The sequence below is a fragment of the Pleurodeles waltl genome, chromosome 1_1 (genome assembly GCF_031143425.1).
Source record: "Pleurodeles waltl isolate 20211129_DDA chromosome 1_1, aPleWal1.hap1.20221129, whole genome shotgun sequence".
Taxonomy (NCBI): domain Eukaryota; kingdom Metazoa; phylum Chordata; class Amphibia; order Caudata; family Salamandridae; genus Pleurodeles; species Pleurodeles waltl.
The window spans coordinates 305,324,404-305,346,514 of record NC_090436.1 but is presented as its reverse complement, the minus strand read 5'-3'; the positions used below and the strand labels follow the sequence as shown (position 1 = coordinate 305,346,514).

Genomic DNA, 22,111 nt, shown 5'->3' with positions numbered 1-22,111 from the left:
ACATGTTACATGGCCATATTCGGAGTTACCATGGTGAAGCTACATATAGGTAGTGACCTATATGTAGTGCACGCGTGTAATGGTGTCCCCGCACTCACAAAGTTCAGGGAATTGGCTCTGAACAATGTGGGGGCACCTTGGCTAGTGCCAGGGTGCCCTCACACTAAGTAACTTTGCACCTAACCTTTACCAGGTAAAGGTTAGACATATAGGTGACTTATAAGTTACTTAAGTGCAGTGTAAAATGGCTGTGAAATAACGTGGACGTTATTTCACTCAGGCTGCAGTGGCAGGCCTGTGTAAGAATTGTCAGAGCTCCCTATGGGTGGCAAAAGAAATGCTGCAGCCCATAGGGATCTCCTGGAACCCCAATACCCTGGGTACCTCAGTACCATATACTAGGGAATTATAAGGGTGTTCCAGTAAGCCAATGTAAATTGGTAAAAATGGTCACTAGCCGGTTAGTGACAATTTGGAAAGAAATGAGAGAGCATAACCACTGAGGTTCTGATTAGCAGAGCCTCAGTGAGACAGTTAGTCACTACACAGGTAACACATTCAGGCACACTTATGAGCACTGGGGCCCTGGGTTACCAGGGTCCCAGTGACACATACAACTAAAACAACATATATACAGTGAAAAATGGGGGTAACATGCCAGGCAAGATGGTACTTTCCTACATAGGGTCTATACAAATTACCCCTTGCTGAATTCAGAATTGTGTCTACTTTTCATAAGTGTTTAGCTTTCTGGGATCCAGCACTGGTTTCACACCCAGTTCTGTCACAAAAAAATAGCAAAAATGGAGTATGTCCCAGTAAAATGCTAAAATTGTGTGTTGCTAAATGGGGTTTTCTGATTCAAGTCTGCCTGTTCCTGAAAGCTGCGAAGATGGTGATTTTAGCATCGCAAACCCTTTGTTGATGCCATTTTCAGTGGGAAAAAAACACAAGCTTTCTCCTGCCGCTCTTTTTTCCAATTTGTTTGAAAAAAAAAAAGAAAGACATTTTGGCTGTATTTTGGCTAATTTCTTGGTCTCCTTCAGGGGAAACCACAAACTCTGGGTACCTCTAGAATCCCTAGCATGTTAAGAAAAAAAGGACACAAATTTGGCGTGGGTAGCCTATGTGGATAAAAAGTTATAAGGGCCTAAGCACGAACTGCCCCAAATAGCCAAAAAAAAAGGCCTGGCACCTGAGGGTGAAAAGGCCTGGCAGCGAAGGGGTTAATAATATGACAGAGCCTGACAAAGGCGAACCCTGAGCCATTGCATCTTTAGACACAAACAAGGTGTTTGACTCTAGGGAGTGTCCTTTCTTGTTTCTAACTTTAGAGTGAATGGGGTTTGGGCCCCAATATATCAGATGGATCAAACTGCAGTACCAAAATCCTCATGCCAGCATTAAAGTGAAAGGGTGCACCTCCAGAGAATTCACAGTAGGGAGAGGAATGAGTCAAGGCTATTTCCTATTGCCAATGCTCTTTGTATTGGTAGTAGAACCTCTGACGACCATCATGAGGGTATATGCCATTATCTGGGGCTAGACAGGAGCTTCTGCCTGGGCAGAGAGAACATCCCTATAATCAAATGTGTTCTTGGGCTGACTCACACTGAGCTCTCCCTCACAAGAGTTAAGAGACATATTCCAAATTTTTGGAGAGTTGTCTGGGTTTGCCATGAACTGGGGAAAAAAAATAATAATAATCACTCCTATTCCCGATGGGGAAGTGGAGTCAAGGGAACCCATTACCACTGCGAGTGGAACCCCACAGATTTAAATATCTAGGCATCTGGATTACCAGAGATGCTGCCTCATTTGTTCAGGCCAACTTTATCCTACTGCTTCAAAGACTGTAAAAGGACTTGAAACTAGAGTACCCTACCATAATCAATGATGGGCAAAGTGGCAATGTTTAAAATGATCGCCCTCCCAGACTACTGTATACTTTACATAACGGCCACAACAGGCTACCAAAGACATTTTAATCTTTTACAAGGCTTCACGCCGAAGTAAGGATGCTACTTTGGGCAGGTGGGGTGGGGGTGGACCCCACATGGCGATGCAGACTCTCCATTATTCCAAATATGATGGGTTCATCGCTCCAACAAAGAAATATTAGGTGGCACAGGTTGGCATTGTGAATGGCTGGCTAAATGCTGACAGGGATGATCCAGGTTACAGAGCAGACAGGTGGGGAATGGAAAGACTGCATGCACACAATATATGGGGGACATTTCAACAAAGCGGCATGTCCAGCAACAGACAGTGTGGAGGGTCTGGAACAGTTTACTCAGTGAAATTAAATGGGGCATGTGGGATGCAAATGGAATGGTCCCATTTTCCTATGTACGGGGGTGGCGGAATCAGATGCCTCCACCCAATACCTCAAATAGAGACACATAAGGCATGCGCTTAGCTAACTACAGATGTTAAAACAGGAGACACAGAGGACTCCCCACTGGAGGGCAGGCTGATGGATGGACGAGTCCAACAAACTAATATCCCTGATATACGGGCATATTAATGCAGAACACTTAGGAGCCATTGACACCCCAAGAGAAAAGTGGGAATAGGACACAAGGGAATTAGACAACCATGACTGGCAAGAGGTGCTGAGCTACCCATCAGAGGGGGCCATCAACAGCAGTTAACAACTAATCCAATGTACGCTCCTGTATAGGACATACTACACTATATCACCGATTCATAGGGCTGGATGGGCAGGAGATGCTGTGTCTATCCGGAAATGTGGCACAGAGGGAACATTCATACACATATAGTGACAAGCATCCCTTGGAAGGGCGGTTGGAACCCAACACCTCCCCCCACTCCTCCCCAACAATTCTACTCGGCATATGGAAACCCTCAGACCTCATGCGCTACCAGAAGATTCTGGTGAATTTTGGCTATATGATGGCAAAGAAGGACACAGACCATAAATCCCTCCCAACATGTAGAATCTGGGAAGAGAGAATGGCATGCAGCAAAATCACAGAATGATAATTATGCAAAGGTAGGGGATGTGAGAAAAAATATGAGAAAATCTGTTGGCCCTGGAATCCAGCTGAAATGGACTGCAAATTGACATGAAAGGGAAACTATACAGGAGGTTGCTCATAAGAAAGAAGACGGGATCAGGACAGGTTAAATAATTGCGAGGAGGAGACACATAGGATGGACCAATTAAGAGATGCCACAGGGGAGGGAGATAGCCAAATCATCAGTAGGCAGGGGGAGGAGGAAAGAGGATGGAAGATAAATAACAATTAGAGTACTGTCTGAATAAAGTCAAAACGATGCCCATGCATTTCTTCATTCTGGTTTAATCGAAAAAATAAGCATAATAATAAAAAAAATAAAAAGCAATGCACCGATAAAAGGGAGTGTGTCTGAGGAGGCGTCAAGTGTGACTTTTACACAAGGACTGTAAACCCAAACGCATGCAGGAGGTGGAGAACAACTGCCTGTGGTAAGCCTACTTTCAACAGCCAGTCGTCAAGGTAGGAGAAGAGGAGTACTACCCACGCCCCCTGTAGGTGTGCTGCAACCATCACCTTTATAAACACCCAAGTGACGCTGGTAAGGGCAAAGGGAACCACAGCTCCTGGCCCACCGTGACCTGCAGTTTACACCGAAGGGTCTGCAGGACAAGAATATGGAAATAAGCATGCTGGGGGTCGAACGCTACCAGCCAGTCTTCACAGTCCAACACAGACAGAACCTGAGCAAGTGTTAGCATCTTCAGCTTCTCCTTGCTCAAGAAGGCATTGAGGGACCATAGATCTATGATAGACCGGAGGCCTCTGTACTCATTTTGCACCAGACATGGACAGGAATAGCAACCACAACCTACTTATGATGCTGGCACCTTCTTGATGGCTCATTTGACCAGAAGAGCCTGCACTTCCTGGTGCGATAAGGAGGGGTAGTCCTCCATCAGATCTGCAGACAATGGCAGGGGTAATGAAGTTTAAGAATAAAATGGAATAATCCTGCAGGACAATTTGGAGAACCCACTTGTCCTAAGTTATGGACTGCTATTGGGGCAGGTGGTGTCTGATGCTACCTGCAACAAGATGCCTGTGTTGTTGCGAGGATATAATAAAGAGGTTTGGAGGCTGCGGCTGCTCAGGAGTTTGGTATAATGGTTGGCTCCCAAAGGATCTGTGTGAGCCGCAAAAAGGCTTTGCTGGCTCTGCCAGAAAGGGCGATTTTAATAGTTCCTACAGTAGCCATAGAAATAGCTTAAAGCAGTGCAAGACTGCCATGGGGCCATGGCAATGGCCCAACAACCAGGCAGTGACCATACTCTCCTTGAAGCGCTCAAGCACTGAATCTGCTTTGTCACTGATCAGGTAGTTCCATCGAAAGAGCATGTCCATGAAGGATGCCTGGATATCCCCCAAAAAGCCAGATGACCGGAGGCGTGGTGGCAGAGTGCCAAAGAGGAAGCAATAGCCCTGCCCAGAAAGTGTGTCATATCCAGCCCACATCTGATAGAGAACTTTCTCTTGCCCCTCCTGGGGCACTGGTGACACGCACCTGTCCTGTGCATGGCTTGGCCCAGGCCACGAAAACATCAGACAGGGCTTCACTGAAGGGCAGTAGGGGTTCTGTGTGGGATACACCCAGCTGAAGGATCACCATCAAGACATTAGTCTTAACTTCCACAGTGGACAGCTGGAGGTCAAGGACCACCATAGAAAAGGAGGACCCTTCCTAGATAGCCATACTAGGAGGAGACCCTTGTGTTTGGCAAGGTGTCCAGGCCACATGAATCCACCCGCTCCTCATACAAGTTCTCCTCCAAATGGGCAAAAGGGTTTTCATTGGGTCAGGGTAGCCATGAAGATCTAGAGATCCACCACCTTCAAAATCCCCAGAGGGCTTGTCAAGAAAAGGAGGCACTGTCTCGGACCCAGACAGATGCTGGGGTCCAGTCAGCGGCAGTGTCTACATCAAGCAATGACAATCCGGCTTCTTAACGGAGTCGGGACTGAATATGGGATTGGCACCATTGAACTGACCCCCAGCAAAAGTCATGGATTCACTACCAGATTCAGTCTGGATCCAGAGGGCCCAACTGGCATAGAGAGTGAAACTGCCAACTGAATTCAAATTGGTGTACGCCCCAGACCAGTGAAGCTAGAAGGTAAAACACACCCAAATACGAAGTCTGCAGCCTCATAAAATTTGTTAAGTTGAGCAGGTGTTGCCCCAGCAAATTCAGAAAGGTACAGAGTGGACCCAAGCTCTGAAGGTAGAGTGCAGCATCATTCCCAGGGCTCATCCAATGACTTGGACCTGCACTGCAGAGTCGAAGATAGCTTCCACTTAATCGATTTTCTTTACGTTTGTGGGACTTACTCAACGACTACTTGGATCCAGACACCTACAAATGGGAGCGACTCCTCAGAGCAGGTCCGGACCTTCCAAGCAGCAGGAACCTGGAGCAGTGTGAAGTCTTCTGGTGTCAAGCCACAGGAGCTTCACCACCCCAAATAGCCTTCAGATTTAAGGTGTGGCACTTGGGACAGTTCCTGGGGTCGTGGTCCAACTCCAGGCACTGCAGGTAAACCATGTCTGGGTCCGTTACAGACATTTATCTGTGACGACATTTGCCAGCCAAAGTGGCACAAAAAGCTCCTTTTCTAGAAAAGTGTCTAAACCATCGGCATTTTGAAACACTAATGTTTCTTCAAAGTCAGAGTCTGCAGAAGGCAGCATGCCGACCGACACGCTGTTATTCCCATCATGAGGGACAACATGAAGCAACTATGTGTCATCCGAGCGGGACCCAAATATGTTGTGTAGCTTGTCAGTATTTTGTTGCTATAGGCCAGGATGGGTTTCACTGCTGTACCTTGCCTCCTCCAACAGTTGTTGTGCCCTCTGGCTAGAAGGCATTAATATGCCTTTCATTTGTAGTGATGATTTTAGGAAGTAAACACGAGACCGATGGCATCAGCCCAGGCAACTACTGACAGGCTCCTAGTGACAGTGCGGCTCTAGCTGGCACTGGGATGTGGTGGCCTGTAGCAGGCCTCTGGGTTTGACTGCCACTAGGTATAATGACTCAGTCAGGGGCTCAAACACAATCATGGTGCCGTAGGAATTCAAGAGGAAACAGCTGTACTTCTAAGCAATGCCACAATGGATTGCAGATACTGTGCAAGGTGCTGGAAACTCAAGGTATATTGGGAGTGCCAGCAATGTGACTGGGGTTGGTGTTTTGGCCAGGGTCAACACTGGGTCTGCATTATCATCCAGTTGCAGCTCAGAGGAAGAATCCACTGGTGGAGTGGAGCATCAGATCTACAGTAGGAAGCTGGCTCTGTATGCACGATATCAAAATGAGATAGTGTACACAAACTCCAGGGGTTCCCCAGAGGCTTAACAGAGGCTAAAGTAGATAATACTAATGCTCTCTTTTGAGGTAGTGTGGACGAGCAGTTAGGCATATCAGAGGGTAGTGCAAAGCATTTGTTGTGAACACACAGACAATAAAAGGGAGCACATACTCAATGACTAACTCCAAACCAATTGTTTTTATATAGAAAAAAAAATATTTTGTTACTTTATTTCTATAACTACAAGATTCAGTTTGCAGGCAAGTACATTTGCAAGAAAGTAACAAGCATGTGTGTCAACACCACTTTGTTTCAATTTGGCAAGTTAAATGGTTTTCAATAAAATAGCAAATATCTGTTTTAAGTTGGTACAATTTTGAGATAAGTACAAGATTTACAGTTCCAGTCTCTGGGGGGTTGGATGTCCATAGGTTGGGGTTCAAGTTAACCCCAAACACCCACCACCAGCAACACAGGGTTGGCAAGGTGCAAAGGTCCAATATGATGTACAATATAAACTGGAGTCCTATGGAGACTGGGGGCACTCAGAACCAGGCCTGCTTGCAGATAAGTACCAGCATCTTCGGAGTGCAGACCTGGGGGGGGGGGGGGGGGGGGGGGGGGGGTTTACGTGAGCACCGTTGTTGTCAGTGGCACAGGGGCAGAAGGGTACAGGGTTCAAACACAGGGTCGAGCTCCCAATGCTTTTAAATAGGGGGACCCCGTGAGTCACAAAGAGGCTGCAGGCTACGTTCAGGGGGTCCGTTCCAGAAAACCACAGGCTTGACAAGGCTGGCCGCCTTGTTAATGTTGCTGGACCGGTGGTCAGATTCCCCAAGGCCTGAGGGCGCCGTCGTGCCTTTAGGCGTCGGGAACCTTCATCCAGTTCTCTCGCAGTCAGGGGGGACTCTGGATTTAGGCTGCAGGCATTGTCATGTTGGCCAGGAGGAGTTAACCCAGGGAGGACACTAGGTCGGAATCGCCTGGGGACCTGCTCTGGACCGGTGAGCCAACTCGGCATGGGTGCTAAGTGGGCAGGACTCGCAGATCTGGGGCAGTTCTGGAGTCCTTTGCTGGAGTTTCCTTCGGGACAAGGCCACTGTCCATGGGAGATCTTGGTCCTCTGAGGTGCAGGCAGTTCTCTTTGGGCTTTTAAGAGGTCACTGGTCCTGCAGGATGCGTCGCCTTTTTGTAGTAGGGCTTCAGAAGCTGGAGACGGGCTCTAGGGCTGGGGCAAAATCAGTAGGTGTTTTAATACTTCTCTGCTGGGGGGTCAGCTTAGCAGTCCTCCTTTCTTCTTGTTGTATTATTGAAGTCACCAGGAATTTGATGAGCTAGGTTCAGGGGAGCCCTTAAATCCTGGATTTAGGAGTGTTACAGGGGTCAGAGGGATATAGTCAATGGCTACTGTCCCTGAGTGTGACTACACCCTTCCGGTGTCCACTCCCTTTGGGGAGGGGAACACAGACCTGACCCTACTGGTCTATGCTCTGCAAACCAAGATGGAGGATTTTCAAGTAGGGGGTCACTTCAGCTCTAGACACCTTAGGGGGTGGCCGCAGCTGAAGTGGTCACTCCTCCTTGTTTTTCTAACTTTCCTGCTGGACTTGCCACCAAAAATGGGGGTTTGTCCAGGGGGCAGGCATCTCCACTAGCTGGAGTGCACTAGGGCACTGTAACAAGAGGCCTGGACCTTTGAGGCTCACTGCTAGGTGTTATGGTTCTTCCAGGAGGGAGGTGTGAAGCACCTCCACCAAGTGCAGGCTTTGTTTCTGGCCACAGAGAGCACAAAGTCTCTCACCCCAAGTGACCAGAAACTTGTCTGGAAGTGGCAGGCTGGCACAGACCAGTCAGTCCTTCACTACAAGTTTGGCTAAAATATAGGGGGCATACCTGAGATGCCCTCTGGGTGCATTTTCCAATAAATCCCACACTGGCATTAGTGTGGGTTTATTTTAAATTTGATACCAAACTTCCCAGACATTAGTGAAGCCAATATGGAGCTGTGGAGTTCGTAATGACAAACTCACAGCCCATATACTCAATATGGCCACACTGCACTTCTAATGTCTAAGAATGGAGTTAGACACTGTAGGGGCATACTGTTCATGCAACTATGCCCACACCTGTGGTTTAGGGAACCCTACCTTAGAGCTGTAAGGCCTGCTAGAGGGGTGACTTACCTATGCCACAGGTAATGGTTTATGGGCATGGCACCATGAGAGGGTTGCCATGTCAAATTTGTCTTTTTCTCCTCACCAACACACAAAAACTGCAGTGGCACTGTGCATGGACTTGGTGAGGTGTCCCCCCAAAGTGGCATAATACATGCTGCAGCACTTGGGGACCTTCCCTGGTCAGATGGCCCTTGGTACCATTGGTACCTTTTACAAGGAAACTAGCTGTTTGCCAGGGGGTATGCCAACTGAGTAAACAATTGTACAGTTTTGTGAAAGAATACTGTTGCTGGGCCAGGATGCCAGCACACACTGTCAACTCAGCATCAATATCAAGCAAAAAGTGGGAGCGCAGCACCCATGCCAAAAGGGGCACTTTCCTACACCTACCTCTCAAGAAGGAACAAAGTCTGGACTTGGGAGTTGTGCTGTCTGCGCCTCAAATGTTTTTTTCATTTCATCCTTGGAGGACTTTGAGGATTCATTCAATAATATTCTAGGGGCAGCCTCCATTTTACATCATCGTCTGGCAGGCAGTAGTCATCCTCCATTCTACTCTATGTCTCAAAGTCCCACACAAGCACAGATTCTATGATCATTTAATAATACAGAAAAATACACCGGCTGACTATGCCACATATGGGTGTAGCCAAGAACTTGGTTAAAAAGGTCAGAAACCTTCTTTTAGAAAGGGAGCACAGTATGATACTTTTCCTATGTAAGTGGCTAGAAAAAGGCCTTCACCAACTACCCTAATTATCTGCTGCTACTAGTCCCAGTATTCCTCAGTCCCTCAAGTAAAAAAGTTACCTTCGACCAAGGAAGAAGCTGGTGTGGCCCTCAGACAAGATGATCATGTCACATTACTGACTTTCAGCATATATTATTCTTGTTTGTGCTGAATCAGTACAAATGGTAATGATAGCACCTAGACTTGCCAATTGTAACCTGGAGAAGAGTAGCACTCCATCATGAGTCACAAAAACAATATTCTTGTACCAATGGGTTTATTGTTTAATTTATTTCCAGCTTAATAAAGCTGCTGCATATTTATATTCATTATCCTCTTTCACTTACACCCACTTGGAAATATGATTAGGTCACGAAGATCAAACTAGAGATATGTCCAATTCAAATGGACTGCCTTAAAAGAAAAACAATAAGAAATAATAATCAAAGAAATTCTGCCTGCATATACAAAATGTTTTTCATTAAAAGATGCTCATTAAATTGTTCTGGAATCATACACATTTGGAACCTGATCTTGATACGTGTTCTTGGATATTGCACACAGGAGGGGCCGTTCAATGTTTTGATGTGTCAATCAACATTCCATGATAAACCATGCATTTGCATTTTATTTGCATAAAAAAGTTACTCTATCACAGGAAGACCACAGCAAGATAACTAAATAATTATATTTAAAAAAGGCTTGCCTCCCTTTTCAAAGTATTCAAGTTACAAACTAACTCAATATAGTTAACATGCAATTTGCAGTGACAGTCTTACACATCAAAAAAGTCTTCTTACCTTTATTGGATCTTTCATTATAGTTAAAGGCCTTTTCAGTTTCCTAAAACGAGAAAGTTTTTATACAATGAAAACTAAAACACAGAACAAACGTGCTCATTAATCAACTTGTAAAAACAGGCATAATACAAACAAACAGCCATTAACACTCTTTCTCTGCCTCCACAAAACCTTTGTCAATAGCACATTTTTAATTGTTGGCTACCAAGTCTGGTTTGTTTTACAGTGTGCATTTATTATGGCACAAGGGAAGAGAGTGCTTGCATAGGTTGTTGACTTGTCAGGTTTGCTTTAATTTGTTTAGTTAACCCCCACCAATCCTGCAGAATAGTACGTCTGGAGACAAATACCCCAATATATTAATTCCAAAATCTATTAATCATATCTAAAGTTACTCAGATCTACTTAATTTCTATTCATTTAGTATGAAGTTTAGTTGAGTGCAGTATGTGGATTTACTGTTTATTCACAGCACTAGTCCTTGGGTGAGACCAACAAAAAAAAGTTCACTCTACAGGACTGGGATGTAAGAGGGCAGTGAGTGATCTCCAATTATATAAAGAATCCACCAGAAAAACTGTTAAGGAACGCAAGTATCCTGTTCATCTGATGAATGCTTGTAACTGCAGATTCCTCACTACTGTTAAGATACCAAAGAAGTACCTCGCCAAGGAGGATTTGTGGAGTACGCGCTCAGACCAAAAAGGCCTGCAGAACTAAGCTGATGCAACGTATGCATGGACACCCAGGTCGCAAACTGGCCGATATTACAGACAGAGACGTCTTTCACAAATGTAGTGGAAGTATCCTTGGCTCTGTTGGAATGGGCGTGGCCCTTCAAGGGGCTGCTTCTTAGCCAGTGTATAAGAAATAAGTTACTTACATCTAACTGCAGTTCTCCAATATTGGAAACTTTCATAGAATCACATGCTTGAATCCTTCCAGTCGTCGCGATGAAAGTCCCCGGTGTTATACAAAAGCCATGCTCCGATGTAGATATACATTGTGTTATTAAGCTAAAGGCCTAAAGCATGTATCACAGTCAACTTGTAAAGTTAAAAAAAAAAAATTCACACCACCCTCTAGAACCCTCCTGTGAGTAGCTGCCTTCCTCCAGATTTACCAAGCATCAGTGCTATAATATAAATAACACTGAGAGAATGAAGGTGAGCTCCCAGGGAAGGCAGGTGGGTTCCATGGGAATCTATGAAAGTTTCCAATACTGGAAAACTACAGTTACAGGTAAGTAACTTATTTCTTACTCCAATATTGGAACTTTAGATTCACCTGCTTTAATCAGAATAGCAAGCAGTAAGTAGCACATTTTCTGTACTAAGGTATATAAACATTCTATCATGGGGGCGTGGCCTGACGCCGATGGCAGTGGAAGCCTCTCCGTGAGGCTCCTACCAGTGATCCCCACTCCGGTCCAGTCTGAAAGGAGGTGGACCCCCTGCACGCCCCACAGACTATCAGCAGGGTCGGGGGGGTCCGGAGACTCATTTGGCGGGGTCCGACCCCGGAAAAAGGAGAATTTCGGGGCCGAATTAGCGCCCGACGGAGTGCCGCGAGGAAGGGAGAGAAAAAAAGAAGATGGCGGCCGCGACTTGAACTGCGTTTTTGGAGGCGGAGGACCCAGTAAAGGCAGGTTCTTGCTCCCTTCCAGTGTATCCCCCCGGGAGTCAGAGAACGAAGGGTGCACTAGGGGATACTTTTGGGGACTCATAGCGACGAACAGAGAGGTCCAGTATTGCGGCGGAGACCAAATAGGGACCGCGGGGCGTCCCGCGCCCTAAGGCTGAATCGGATGGGACTCGATAAGGGGCGATAGCGCCGGGATCTCTCCTGGGGCTCCAGAGACAACTTACCTTTGGCGACGACTGCTTGGGAGAGACGCGGTGGATCCGGGGGGCCTTTTCCGGTGCGGCCCGACTCCTTGGTCCGCCGGAGGGGGGCTGGAACGAGAAAGGCGAAGCTAATGGTTAGAAGGGGCGAACGAGACAGAGAAGCGGCGCAAAAGTCCCCGTACTGCGGAGATTCCCCCTGATGACGCAGTGCTGTGTGCACAAGAGCGCAGGAGATCCCCAAGTTCAAGTCGAGAGCCACTCCGTCTTGAAGGTGCTCCCCATGAACAGCGAAGTAATCGGGTTGGATGAGATCGCACCCTGACTCACGGACGAGACGGTGAAGCGGCACAAAGGACCCCGTGCTGCGGAGATTCCCCCAATTGCGCGGTGCTGAGAGCATAAGAGCGCAGGTGACCCCAAAATCCAGGATGAGAGCCAGTCAGACTTGAAGGTACCCCCCATGACCGGTGAAGAAATTGGGCTTGATGTGATCGCACCCTGACTAGGAGGAGGGAGTGAGGGGCCCATCCTTCTGGAGTGAAATACCCCTCGGGAATGGTCAGTAGTCACACGCGGGCATAGTGTGCTGGAAACAGCAATTTATTAATGAAGGACTGGAGATCCCCCTGGCGGAGCAGGGCACCGAGTTGGGATGAAAGAATAAATGTTTAATGACCATTGAACAGTCGTTGTTGAAGCTACACCTCAGAAAATGGGTAAAACCGGTCGCCGAAGAGACACAGAACAAAAAGAGGGGCCCACAGTTGAGACACAGGCAGATACGCCCGAACACAGAAATGAAGCCTCGGGGGTTGAACATACCGATCCCACACTTCAAGATGTCCTGCAAGCTATAACGGCTTCCCGGGTAGCACTGGAGGGGAAAATTGATGCATTAGCCACGGATTTTACAGTACTACGAGACGATCACCGCCGCCTGGCTGAAAAGGTGTCCACCACAGACAGACAACTTAAAGAGCTCTTCCCGGAGGTCAAGGATTCTACTAAGGCCACAAAACTGCTGGAGTCCAGAATTAGGACCTTAGAACTAAGAGCAGAAGATGCCGAGAATAGGTCACGGCGCAATAACATTCGGGTGATTGGAATGCCTGAAAGTGTCCCTCAAACAGGCCTGGCGGAGTTCCTCGAGCAATGGCTTCGAGAGGGCTTAGCGGGCGATGGACTTTCTCCCTTTTTTGCCATTGAAAGGGCTCATAGAGTACCGGCGCGCCCTCCCCCACCGGGAACCCCCCCGAGGCCTATAATAGCCAAGCTGCTTCATTACCGAGACAGAGACTACCTATTGCATCAAAGCAGAACCAAAGGGGATCGTACAATGGACAACCACAAGGTTCGTATTTTCCCAGACTTTTCCCGGGAAGTTCAGAAACTAAGGGCCACCTTCAGTGCTGCAAAACAGAAACTGCGCCAATTAGGTCTGCAATATGGCATGATGTTCCCGGCAAAACTTAGAGTAGTAACCAAAGAAGGGACACAGTTTTTCACTACGGCGGAAGAGGTATGGCAATGGCTTGACCAGCTTCCACAAGAGGGGAATGGTCCTCCGGGACAAGTCCCCGGTCATGGGCGGAAGAGAGAGGCTAAACGCAAAACGGCCCGTACTGTAAACAGTCCTTCACATGGGGAGATGCAAACGGAGAGGCGAAAAGCCATGGAGGCAGCAGCTTCATTGAACGGCTCGGATCGCGGGTCACAAGTGCAATCTGCAGCGAACTGTGAACCATCTGATTCAGAGCATGAGTCAGAGTCCTCTCGGGTATCCGACGGATCGGGACCAGTCATAACTCCGGGCACCTCTGACTGTATCATATGAAAGCCCTCATACCAAACTGCTCTTGTGGCAGTTGTCCTAGTAATGAAGGTTTCCAGTGGCGGACATCGTGGTGATTAGTGAGGAGGGAGCACTGGCTGTTGCTGTGGAGGTTATCCTCACCAGATGGGCGAGAAAATGGGTCCACAAGTACTACGACACCCTGTAATCCGGTAGTGGGGATCAGAGGGATGGCCCACTCCTTCGAAGAACTTGGAGTAACCCCAATTACAATAAGCTAGTTAAGATTTTGAGTCGTTTGGATGAGAGCTGTTTTAACTTTTGTCCTGGGGAGAGGGAGTTGGGGTGTTAATTGTTGGGGTATGTTTAGGGGGAGTGATGAATGGTGGGTATCTATCACTGATCTACTGATGGTGTGTGAAGTGAGAACAGGGTTCCTAGTGGTAAATGCTAGCCCTACACGGGATTGGACACAGATGGGGCTTGAAACACAGCTATGGCGTCATTAGGCAATTATAAATTTTTATCATGGAATGTACGGGGTATGCACACAATGGCTAAAAGATATAAGGTATTTTCTCATTTGAAGCGGAGGGGGATTCAGATTGCGCTGCTTCAAGAAACACACTTAACCCAGTCTGAAGGGCTTGCTCTGCAGAAAAGGTGGAGAGGCCAGACATACTATACCTCTTATTCTGCATTTGCCAGGGGTACTTTGATATGGATCGGAGCTGGGGTCCCATTCCAACTTTTGGACAAGCTCATAGACCCGGAGGGTCGTTTTGTAGCAATCCGAGGGCGATTGGAGGGAAGGGATCTGGCGTTGATTAATGTCTATGCCCCGAACGGGGATCAGGGGGAGTTCTTCACTCGCTTATCGGGCCACTTGGCCGCCTATATGCAGTTCCCCCTCGTGATGGGGGGCGATTTTAATTGTGTGGCCGATCCTTCTAGAGATCGCTCCCACCCCCCGGTACACGATTCTCCGTTGATGAGAGTAGCAAGATTATTTTCTTCCTGGCAGGCGAGTTGGGGACTTGTGGATGTCTGGAGAAAGCTGCACCCGGGGGCCAGAGACTATTCCTTCTTCTCCCCTTGGCACGAGCTCCATGTCCGTTTAGATGTGTTTTTCTGCTCGCCAGACATTTCCCCTCGAGTACATAATGTTGAATACCTGTCCCGCACTATCTCCGATCATAATCCTCTTTTATTGGAGATAGGCTGGGGTTCACCCCCTTCCCGCATCCCCACCTGGCGGCTGAAGATTGAATCTCTAGAAGACAAACCCTTTCAGGAAGAGTTAAGACAGCATATTGTCCATTACTTTATAGATAATGAGGCTTCGACAAATAACCCATTGATTGAATGGGACGCTTTTAAGGTGGTAGTGCGAGGGCGCTGTGGGGGTCTGAAGGTCTTTACTTAGGGATACTGAAAAAGCAGAGAGTGAACTGCGGGAGATGGAGAAAAAAAGGCCTGAAAATCCGCTCCTTCAGCCTTCTATCTTAGAGCTTAGAGCAACGGTGGCTGACTGTGTGAAGCGCCTTAGATGTTTTGACTACCAAAACTATATTACACGGGCACATGAGGAGAGAGACAAAGCAGGTCGGATGTTAGCTTGGGTGGTATCGCAAACACATAAGACGTCGCCCATCCTGGAAATGATCACGGAGGATGGGAATTCCCTTTACGGGCAGGAGCAAATTAACTCTCACCTGATGGCCTTTTATGAACGATTATATAAAAGCACTCTCTGTACAGACGGTAGCTCTATCGATAATTATGTATCTGGACTGCAGTTGCAGACACTGCCGCCAGATGCTACACCACAACTTGAGGGCCCCATTACACAACCAGAGATTCGGAAGGCCATTAGTGAGCTATCGAGGGGAAAGACTCCGGGTACAGATGGTCTCCCCATCGAATTCTATGCCGCATATATAGATCAGTTAGCTCCTAGACTCGAGATTCTATATCAATCTGCCAGAGATAGGGGAATCTTACCGGCAACAGCGAGGGAGGCAGTAATAATACCCTTGCTTAAAACGGAAGCTGGGGCATACAGACCTCTATCCATGCTGAACTTGGACTACAAGATCCTCAGTAAGGTTCTGGCCACTAGACTGCTCCCCCACATGACAACACTAATTCATACTGATCAGGCGGGGTTCATCCCGGGGCGCAGCACAGCGGATAACATACGCAGATTTATAGCAGTCATGAATGATCGAAAATCGTCCAGCTCAGCCCCCGGAGTCCTTGCAGTCGATATAGAAAAGGCCTTTGACAGCTTGGAGTGGTCATTCCTTTATACAGTGTTGTCCCATCTTCGATTTGGACCGGAATACATTGCCTGGGTCAGACTGCTGTATACTAAACCCATTGCTAGAGTACGTACGGGACGGATCATATCCAACCCCTATGTCGTTGAACGGGGTACCAGACAGGGATGCCCCCTATCGCCGCTGTTGTTTGCACTGGCTATGGAGCCGTTGGCGGCGGCGGCGCGGGGGGGAGAGGGGGCCCTGGTATAGTGGCAGGGGACAAGAGACATCAAATAGCGTTGTATGCAGACGATCTATTGATTTTCCTAGACGATATACACAGAGACCTACCCCGGGCCCAACAGTTGCTTTCGCAGTTTGGTGAGCTTTCTGGTCTACGGGTGAATTGGGGTAAGACCGGCTTGTTTCCTTTGAATGCTACAGTAACACCTCCATTAGAATTGGGAAATGTCCAGTGGGTTCCAAGATGCCTCTCATACTTGGGGGTCAAGGTTTTTCACGACCCACAGGATATAATCGACAGCAATATTGGAGGCGCACTGAGTTCTACCCGATCCAACATGGCTTTTTGGAGAACCTTGCCTTTATCTGTGGCGGGGAGGGTAGCCATCCTTAAGATGGTGGTACTGCCTCGTCTCCTGTACTATTTCACAGTCCTGCCGGTATGGGTTCCTAAGGCCATATTTACAGAACTGGAGACCATAGTCATAGCATTTATCTGGGGAGACAGTCGAAAGCGAGTTGCTCTGTCCAAACTTCAGAGGCGTTCAATAGATGGTGGCCTAGCAGTCCCGGATTTTGAGGCTTATTACTTGGCAGCGCAACTTCAATGGTTGGCACAATGGATATCCAGCAGGGCTGCAACAGGGTTGAGGGTTAAGGCGTTTACTCCCCCAGAAGCTAGATTATACGAACTGTTACTAGGGTACCCGAGTATGGGGAAGAATGACTCCCCTGAGTTTAAAGTCCTTGCGCGATGTTGGAGGAGATTTTTGCGTAAAATCAAAGTAAGGGCTCCTTACTCCCCGGACCTGCCCCTCATGTCCTTAAGGGCTTTACCTCATCGTGGAGACTGGGGCGGCCTCCGGTCCTGGGTGGAAGCTGGGATACAGTCGGTGGGAGCACTGTTTAGGGAAGGAACACTGATGTCATTTGAAGCACTGCGGTCACAATTTAATCTACAGAGGGGACACTTTTTATTATTTGGTTCTGTGGCGGCTAGTATCAGAAAACATTGGTTAACAGGAACTGGGGGGCCCGCAACACAAACAACCTGTACATATTTGGTGACCTCTTCGGGGGCCTTTAGAGCAGTTTCTAACCTTTACAACAGAATTCGGGAGGACATGGCCACACCTTTGTCTCAGCTCAAATCGTCCTGGGAGGTAGACCTGGGCACAGCTATATCTGACGAGGATTGGGAGCGTACGCTTGGTGGTTTCCCTAAGATGACTCGCAATGCCAGATTTAAGCTGATTAATTTTTATGTCCTACATAGGGCTTATCTCACTCCTGAACGGATCAGCAGATACTTTGGGGTGGAGGGATTGGGATGCCCGAGGTGCGGGTTGGAGAGGGCTGAATTTGGACATATGTTCTGGAACTGCCCTGTTGCGGAGGGATTTTGGGCAGGGGTGTGTAGACTGGTGTCTGGAGCGATGGGAAGAGAAGCCCCTTGCACGATAGGGCAATGTTTGCTAGGGTGGTTTCCACGCACGGCTAAGTACAAAATAACCAACAGATTCAGGGATCTGGCCTTCGTGTTGGCCAAGAGGGAAATAGCGATATCCTGGAAAAAGCCGATTGGACCAAGATTGTCCCAATGGTCCAGAGAGCTAATTAGATGGGCTGGATGTGAGAGCTCTGTCCTTCATAGTGAGGAGAGAAGGGGTAGACGGCCCCTGGGGGCGGCACAATGCTGGGATGCAATACTTGATTCCTTTAAAGAAGAAAGCCGGGTTGAACCAGTCCCCCTGTGCGAAGGGTGATAAGATGCCATTTTGAAACTGTCAACAGTCCCAACAAATAATTGCAGTGCAAGATGACCCAGAGGTGAGATTCTAGGTGTAGGCTATTCGGAGAACCACATACACGTTAAGAGCAGAGGGCTGACTCCTTCATATCACATCTACACACAAAACGACAATCTAGGCATACTACTAGTATCATCACTGGGGGGAGGGTACAGTTGGGGAGGTTGAGGGAGGGGGAGTAGGGTAGATAACATGACAATAGAATGCTAGTTAAGTGAGAATGAGTAGGTTGGAGATCACTGGTCTTATGAGTATGTAAAAGTTGTTTTTTTAATTTTTTATTGCTATGTACTCACAAGTGTTGAATTTCCTACTTATTGCCGTTAAGAAATGCAATAAAATTTGTTTACAAAAAAAATAAACATTCTATCATGATAAAAGAATATGGGCATTCAACAGTCATGATTAGCTATAAAATAGGATAGACTGTAGGAAAGTGCCACTGTTGGCAATGTTACCCCCTTCCCCCCCACACTTTTTGCCTAGTGTTGATGCCAACTTTGATTGAAAGTGTGCTAGGATCCTGCTAACCAGGCCCCTGCCTCTGTGTTCTCTCTCTAAAACTGTACCTTTGTTTCCATAATTGGCACAATCCTGTCACACAGTTAAGTCCCTTGTAAAAGGTACCTATGGTACTAAGGGCCCTGTGGCCAGGGAAGGTCTCTAAGGGCTGTAGCATGTATTATGCCACCCTAGGGGACCCCTCACCAAGCACATACACACTTGCAGCTTGTGTGTGCTGGTGGGGAGAAAAAGACTTAGTTGACATGGCACTCCCCTCAGAGTGCCATGCCAACCTCACACTGCCTGTGGCATAGGTAAGTCACCCGTCTAGCAGTCTTTACAGCCCTAAGGCAGGGTGCACTATACCACAGGTGAGGGCATATGTGCATGAGCACTATGCCCCTACAGTGTCTCAGCAAAACATTGGACATTGTAAGTGCAGTGTAGCCATAAGAGTATATGGTCTGGGAGTCTGTCATGCACGAACTCCACAGCACCATAATGGGTACACTGAAAACTGAAGTTTGGTATCAAACTTCTCAGCACAATAAATGCACACTGATGCCAGTGTACATTTTATTGTAACATACACCCCAGAGGGCACCTTAGAGGTGCCCCCTGAAACCTTAATAAGTGTAGGAAAGTACCATCTTGCCTGGGATGTTACCCCCAATTATTACTTGAATGTATGTTTTTTTTTTTGCCTGTGTCACTGGGATCCTTCTAGCCAGGACCCCAGTGCTCATAAAGTGTGCCATGTATGTGTTCCCTGTGTGGTGCCTAACTGTACCACTGGGGCTCTGCTAACCAGAACCTCAGTGTTTATGCTCGCTCTGCTTTTAAAATTGTCACTGCAGACTAGTGACTAATTTTACCAATTCTTATTGGCACACTGGAACACCCTTATAATTCCCTAGTATATAGTACCTAGGTACCCAGGGTATTGGGGTTCCAGGAGATCCCTATGGGCTGCAGCATTTCTTTTGCCACCCATAGGGAGCTCAGACAATTCTTACACAGAATACGCAGCCTGAGTGAAATAATGTCCACATTATTTCACAGCCATTTTACACTGCACTTAAGTAACTTATAAGTCACCTGTATGTCTAACCCTCACTTAGTGAAGGTTACGTGCTAAGTTAGCACTAGCTGAGGTGCCCCCACATTGTTCAGGGCAAATTCCCCAGACTTTGAGAGTGCGGGGACACCATTCCACGTGTGAACTATATATAGGTCAATATGTTTATGTAGCGTCACCACGGTAATTCCGAACATGGCCATGTAATATGTCTAGGATCATGGAATTGTCACCCCAATACCATTCTGGTATTGGGTTGACAGTTCCATGCATCCCCAGGGCTCCAGCATAGAGCCCAGGTACTGCCAAACTAGGTCTCTGGGGTTTTCTCTGCAGATACCGCTGCTGCCAACCCTCACACAGGTTTCTGACCCCTGGGGCCTGGGCAGCCCAGTCCCAGGAAGGCAGAACAAACGATTTCCTCTCCCTTTGGAAATAGGTGTTAAGGGCTTGAGAGGAGTAGCATCTCCTGGCCTCTGGAAATGCTTTAAAGGGCACAGATGGTACCCTCCTTGCATAAGCCAGTCTACACCGGTTCAGGGATCCCCCCAGCCCTGCTCTGGCACGAAACTGGACAAAGGAAAGGGGAGTGACCAATCCCCTGACCAGCACCTCCCCGGGGGAGGTGGCCAGAGCTCCTCCAGTGTGTCCCAGATCTCTGCCATCTTGAATGCAGACGTGCGAGGGCACAATGGAGACCTCTGAGTGGCCAGTGCCAGCAGGTGACATCAGAGACCCCTCCTAATAGGTGCTTACCTCTCTGTAGCCAATCCTCCTCTGAGGGCTATTTAGGGTCTTTCCTGTGGGGTTCTCATCAGATAACATATGCAAGAGCTCACCAGAGCTCCTCTGCACTTCTCTCTTCGACTTCTGCCAAGGATTGATGCTGACTGCTCCAGGAAGCCTGCAAAACCGCAACAAAGTAGCAAGACGAACACCAGCAACATTGTAGTGTCTCATCCTGCCGGCTTTCTCGACTGTTTCCCGGTGGTGCATGCTCTGAGGGTTGTCTGCCTTCATCCTACATTGGAAGCCAACAAGAAATTGCCTGTGGGTCGACGGAATCTTCCTCCTGCCAACGCAGGCACCAAACTTCTGCATCACCGGTCCTCTGGGTTCCCTCTCATCTTGACGAACGTGGTCCCTGGAACACAGGAGCTGGATCCAAGTGTCCCTAACAGTCCAGTGGCCCTTCTGTCCAAATTTGGTGGAAGTAAGTCCTTGCCTCCCCACGCCAGACAGTAATCCTGTGTACTGCGTGAACTGCAGCTGCTAGGGCTTCTGTGCACTTATGCAAGACTTCCTTCGTGCACAGCACAGGTTCCCAGCACTCCGTCCTGCATTGCCCAATTCGCTGAGTTGACCTCTGACTTCGTAGGACTCCCTTTTGTTGTGCTGAGACGACCGCCATGCTCAGATCTTCTGAACACCTGTTCAGGTGCTTCTGCGGGTGCTGCCTGCCTCTGAGTGGGCTCTCTGTGTTGCTGAGCACCCCCTCTGTCTCCTCCTCCAAGGGCGACCTCCTGGTTCTTTCTGGGCCCTGGCAGCACCCAAAATCCTCAACCCCGACTCTTGCAGCTAGCAAGGCTGGTTTGCGGTCCTTCTGCATGGAAACAACTCTGCATCCTCCAGCACGCCATGGGACATCTTCTGACCAAAGGAGAAGTTCCTGGCATCTTCTATTGTTGCAGAATCTTCAGCTTCTTCCACCCAGAGGCTGCCCTTTTGCACCCTCATCTGGGGTTTCGTGGGCTCCTGCCCCACTTGGACATTTGCGTGACTCTTGGACTTGGTCCCCTTCCTTTGCAGGTCCTCAGGTCCAGGAGTCTGTCTTCAGTGCTTTGCAGTCAGTTGTTGTCTTTGCAGAATCCCCTATCTCGACTTTACTGTCTTTCTGGGGTAGTAGGGAAACTTTACTCCTAATTTTCAGGGTCTTGGGGTGGGGTATCTTGGACACCCTTAGTGTTTTCTTACACTCCCAGCGACCCTCTACCCACTACACTAGGCCTGGGGTCCTTTCGTGGTTCGCATTCCTCTTTTGGAGTATATGGTTTGTGTTGCCCCTAGGCCTATTGTTTCCTATTGCATTCTATTGTGTTCTACAGTGTTTGCACTACTTTTCTACCTGTTGTACTTACCCGATTTTGTTTTGTGTATATATTTTGTGTATATTACTTACCTCCTAAGGGAGTATATCCTCTGAGGTACTTTTGGCATATGGTCACTAAAATAAAGTACCTTTATTTTTAATAACGGAGTATTGTGTTTCTTATGATATAGTGCTATATGATAAAAGTGGTATAGTAGGAGCTTTGCATGTCTCCTAGTTCAGCCTAAGGTGCTCTGCTATAGCTACCTCTATCAGCCTAAGCTGCTAGAAACACCTCTATTCAACTGATAAGGGATAACTGGACCTGGCACAATGTGTAGGTACCACAAGGTGCCCACTATAAGCCAGGCCAGTCTCCTACAATAAGGACATTTCAAGTATTCAAACCCTACTATAGTATGA

The 22,111-nt window shown here is 47.8% G+C and overlaps 1 protein-coding gene across 7 annotated transcripts in view; it reads right to left on the bottom strand.

Moving 5' to 3' along the window:
- The window catches only part of DDX4 (DEAD-box helicase 4), a 1,597,047-nt gene that overhangs the window by 1,562,901 nt on the left and 12,035 nt on the right, over positions 1 to 22,111 (bottom strand). For all 7 annotated transcript variants that reach the window (XM_069222170.1, XM_069222215.1, XM_069222206.1 and 4 more), the window contains exon 3: positions 10,061 to 10,103. In XM_069222170.1, coding sequence (XP_069078271.1) covers positions 10,061 to 10,103 — 43 coding nt within the window. The remainder of the gene's footprint in view (positions 1 to 10,060; positions 10,104 to 22,111) is intronic.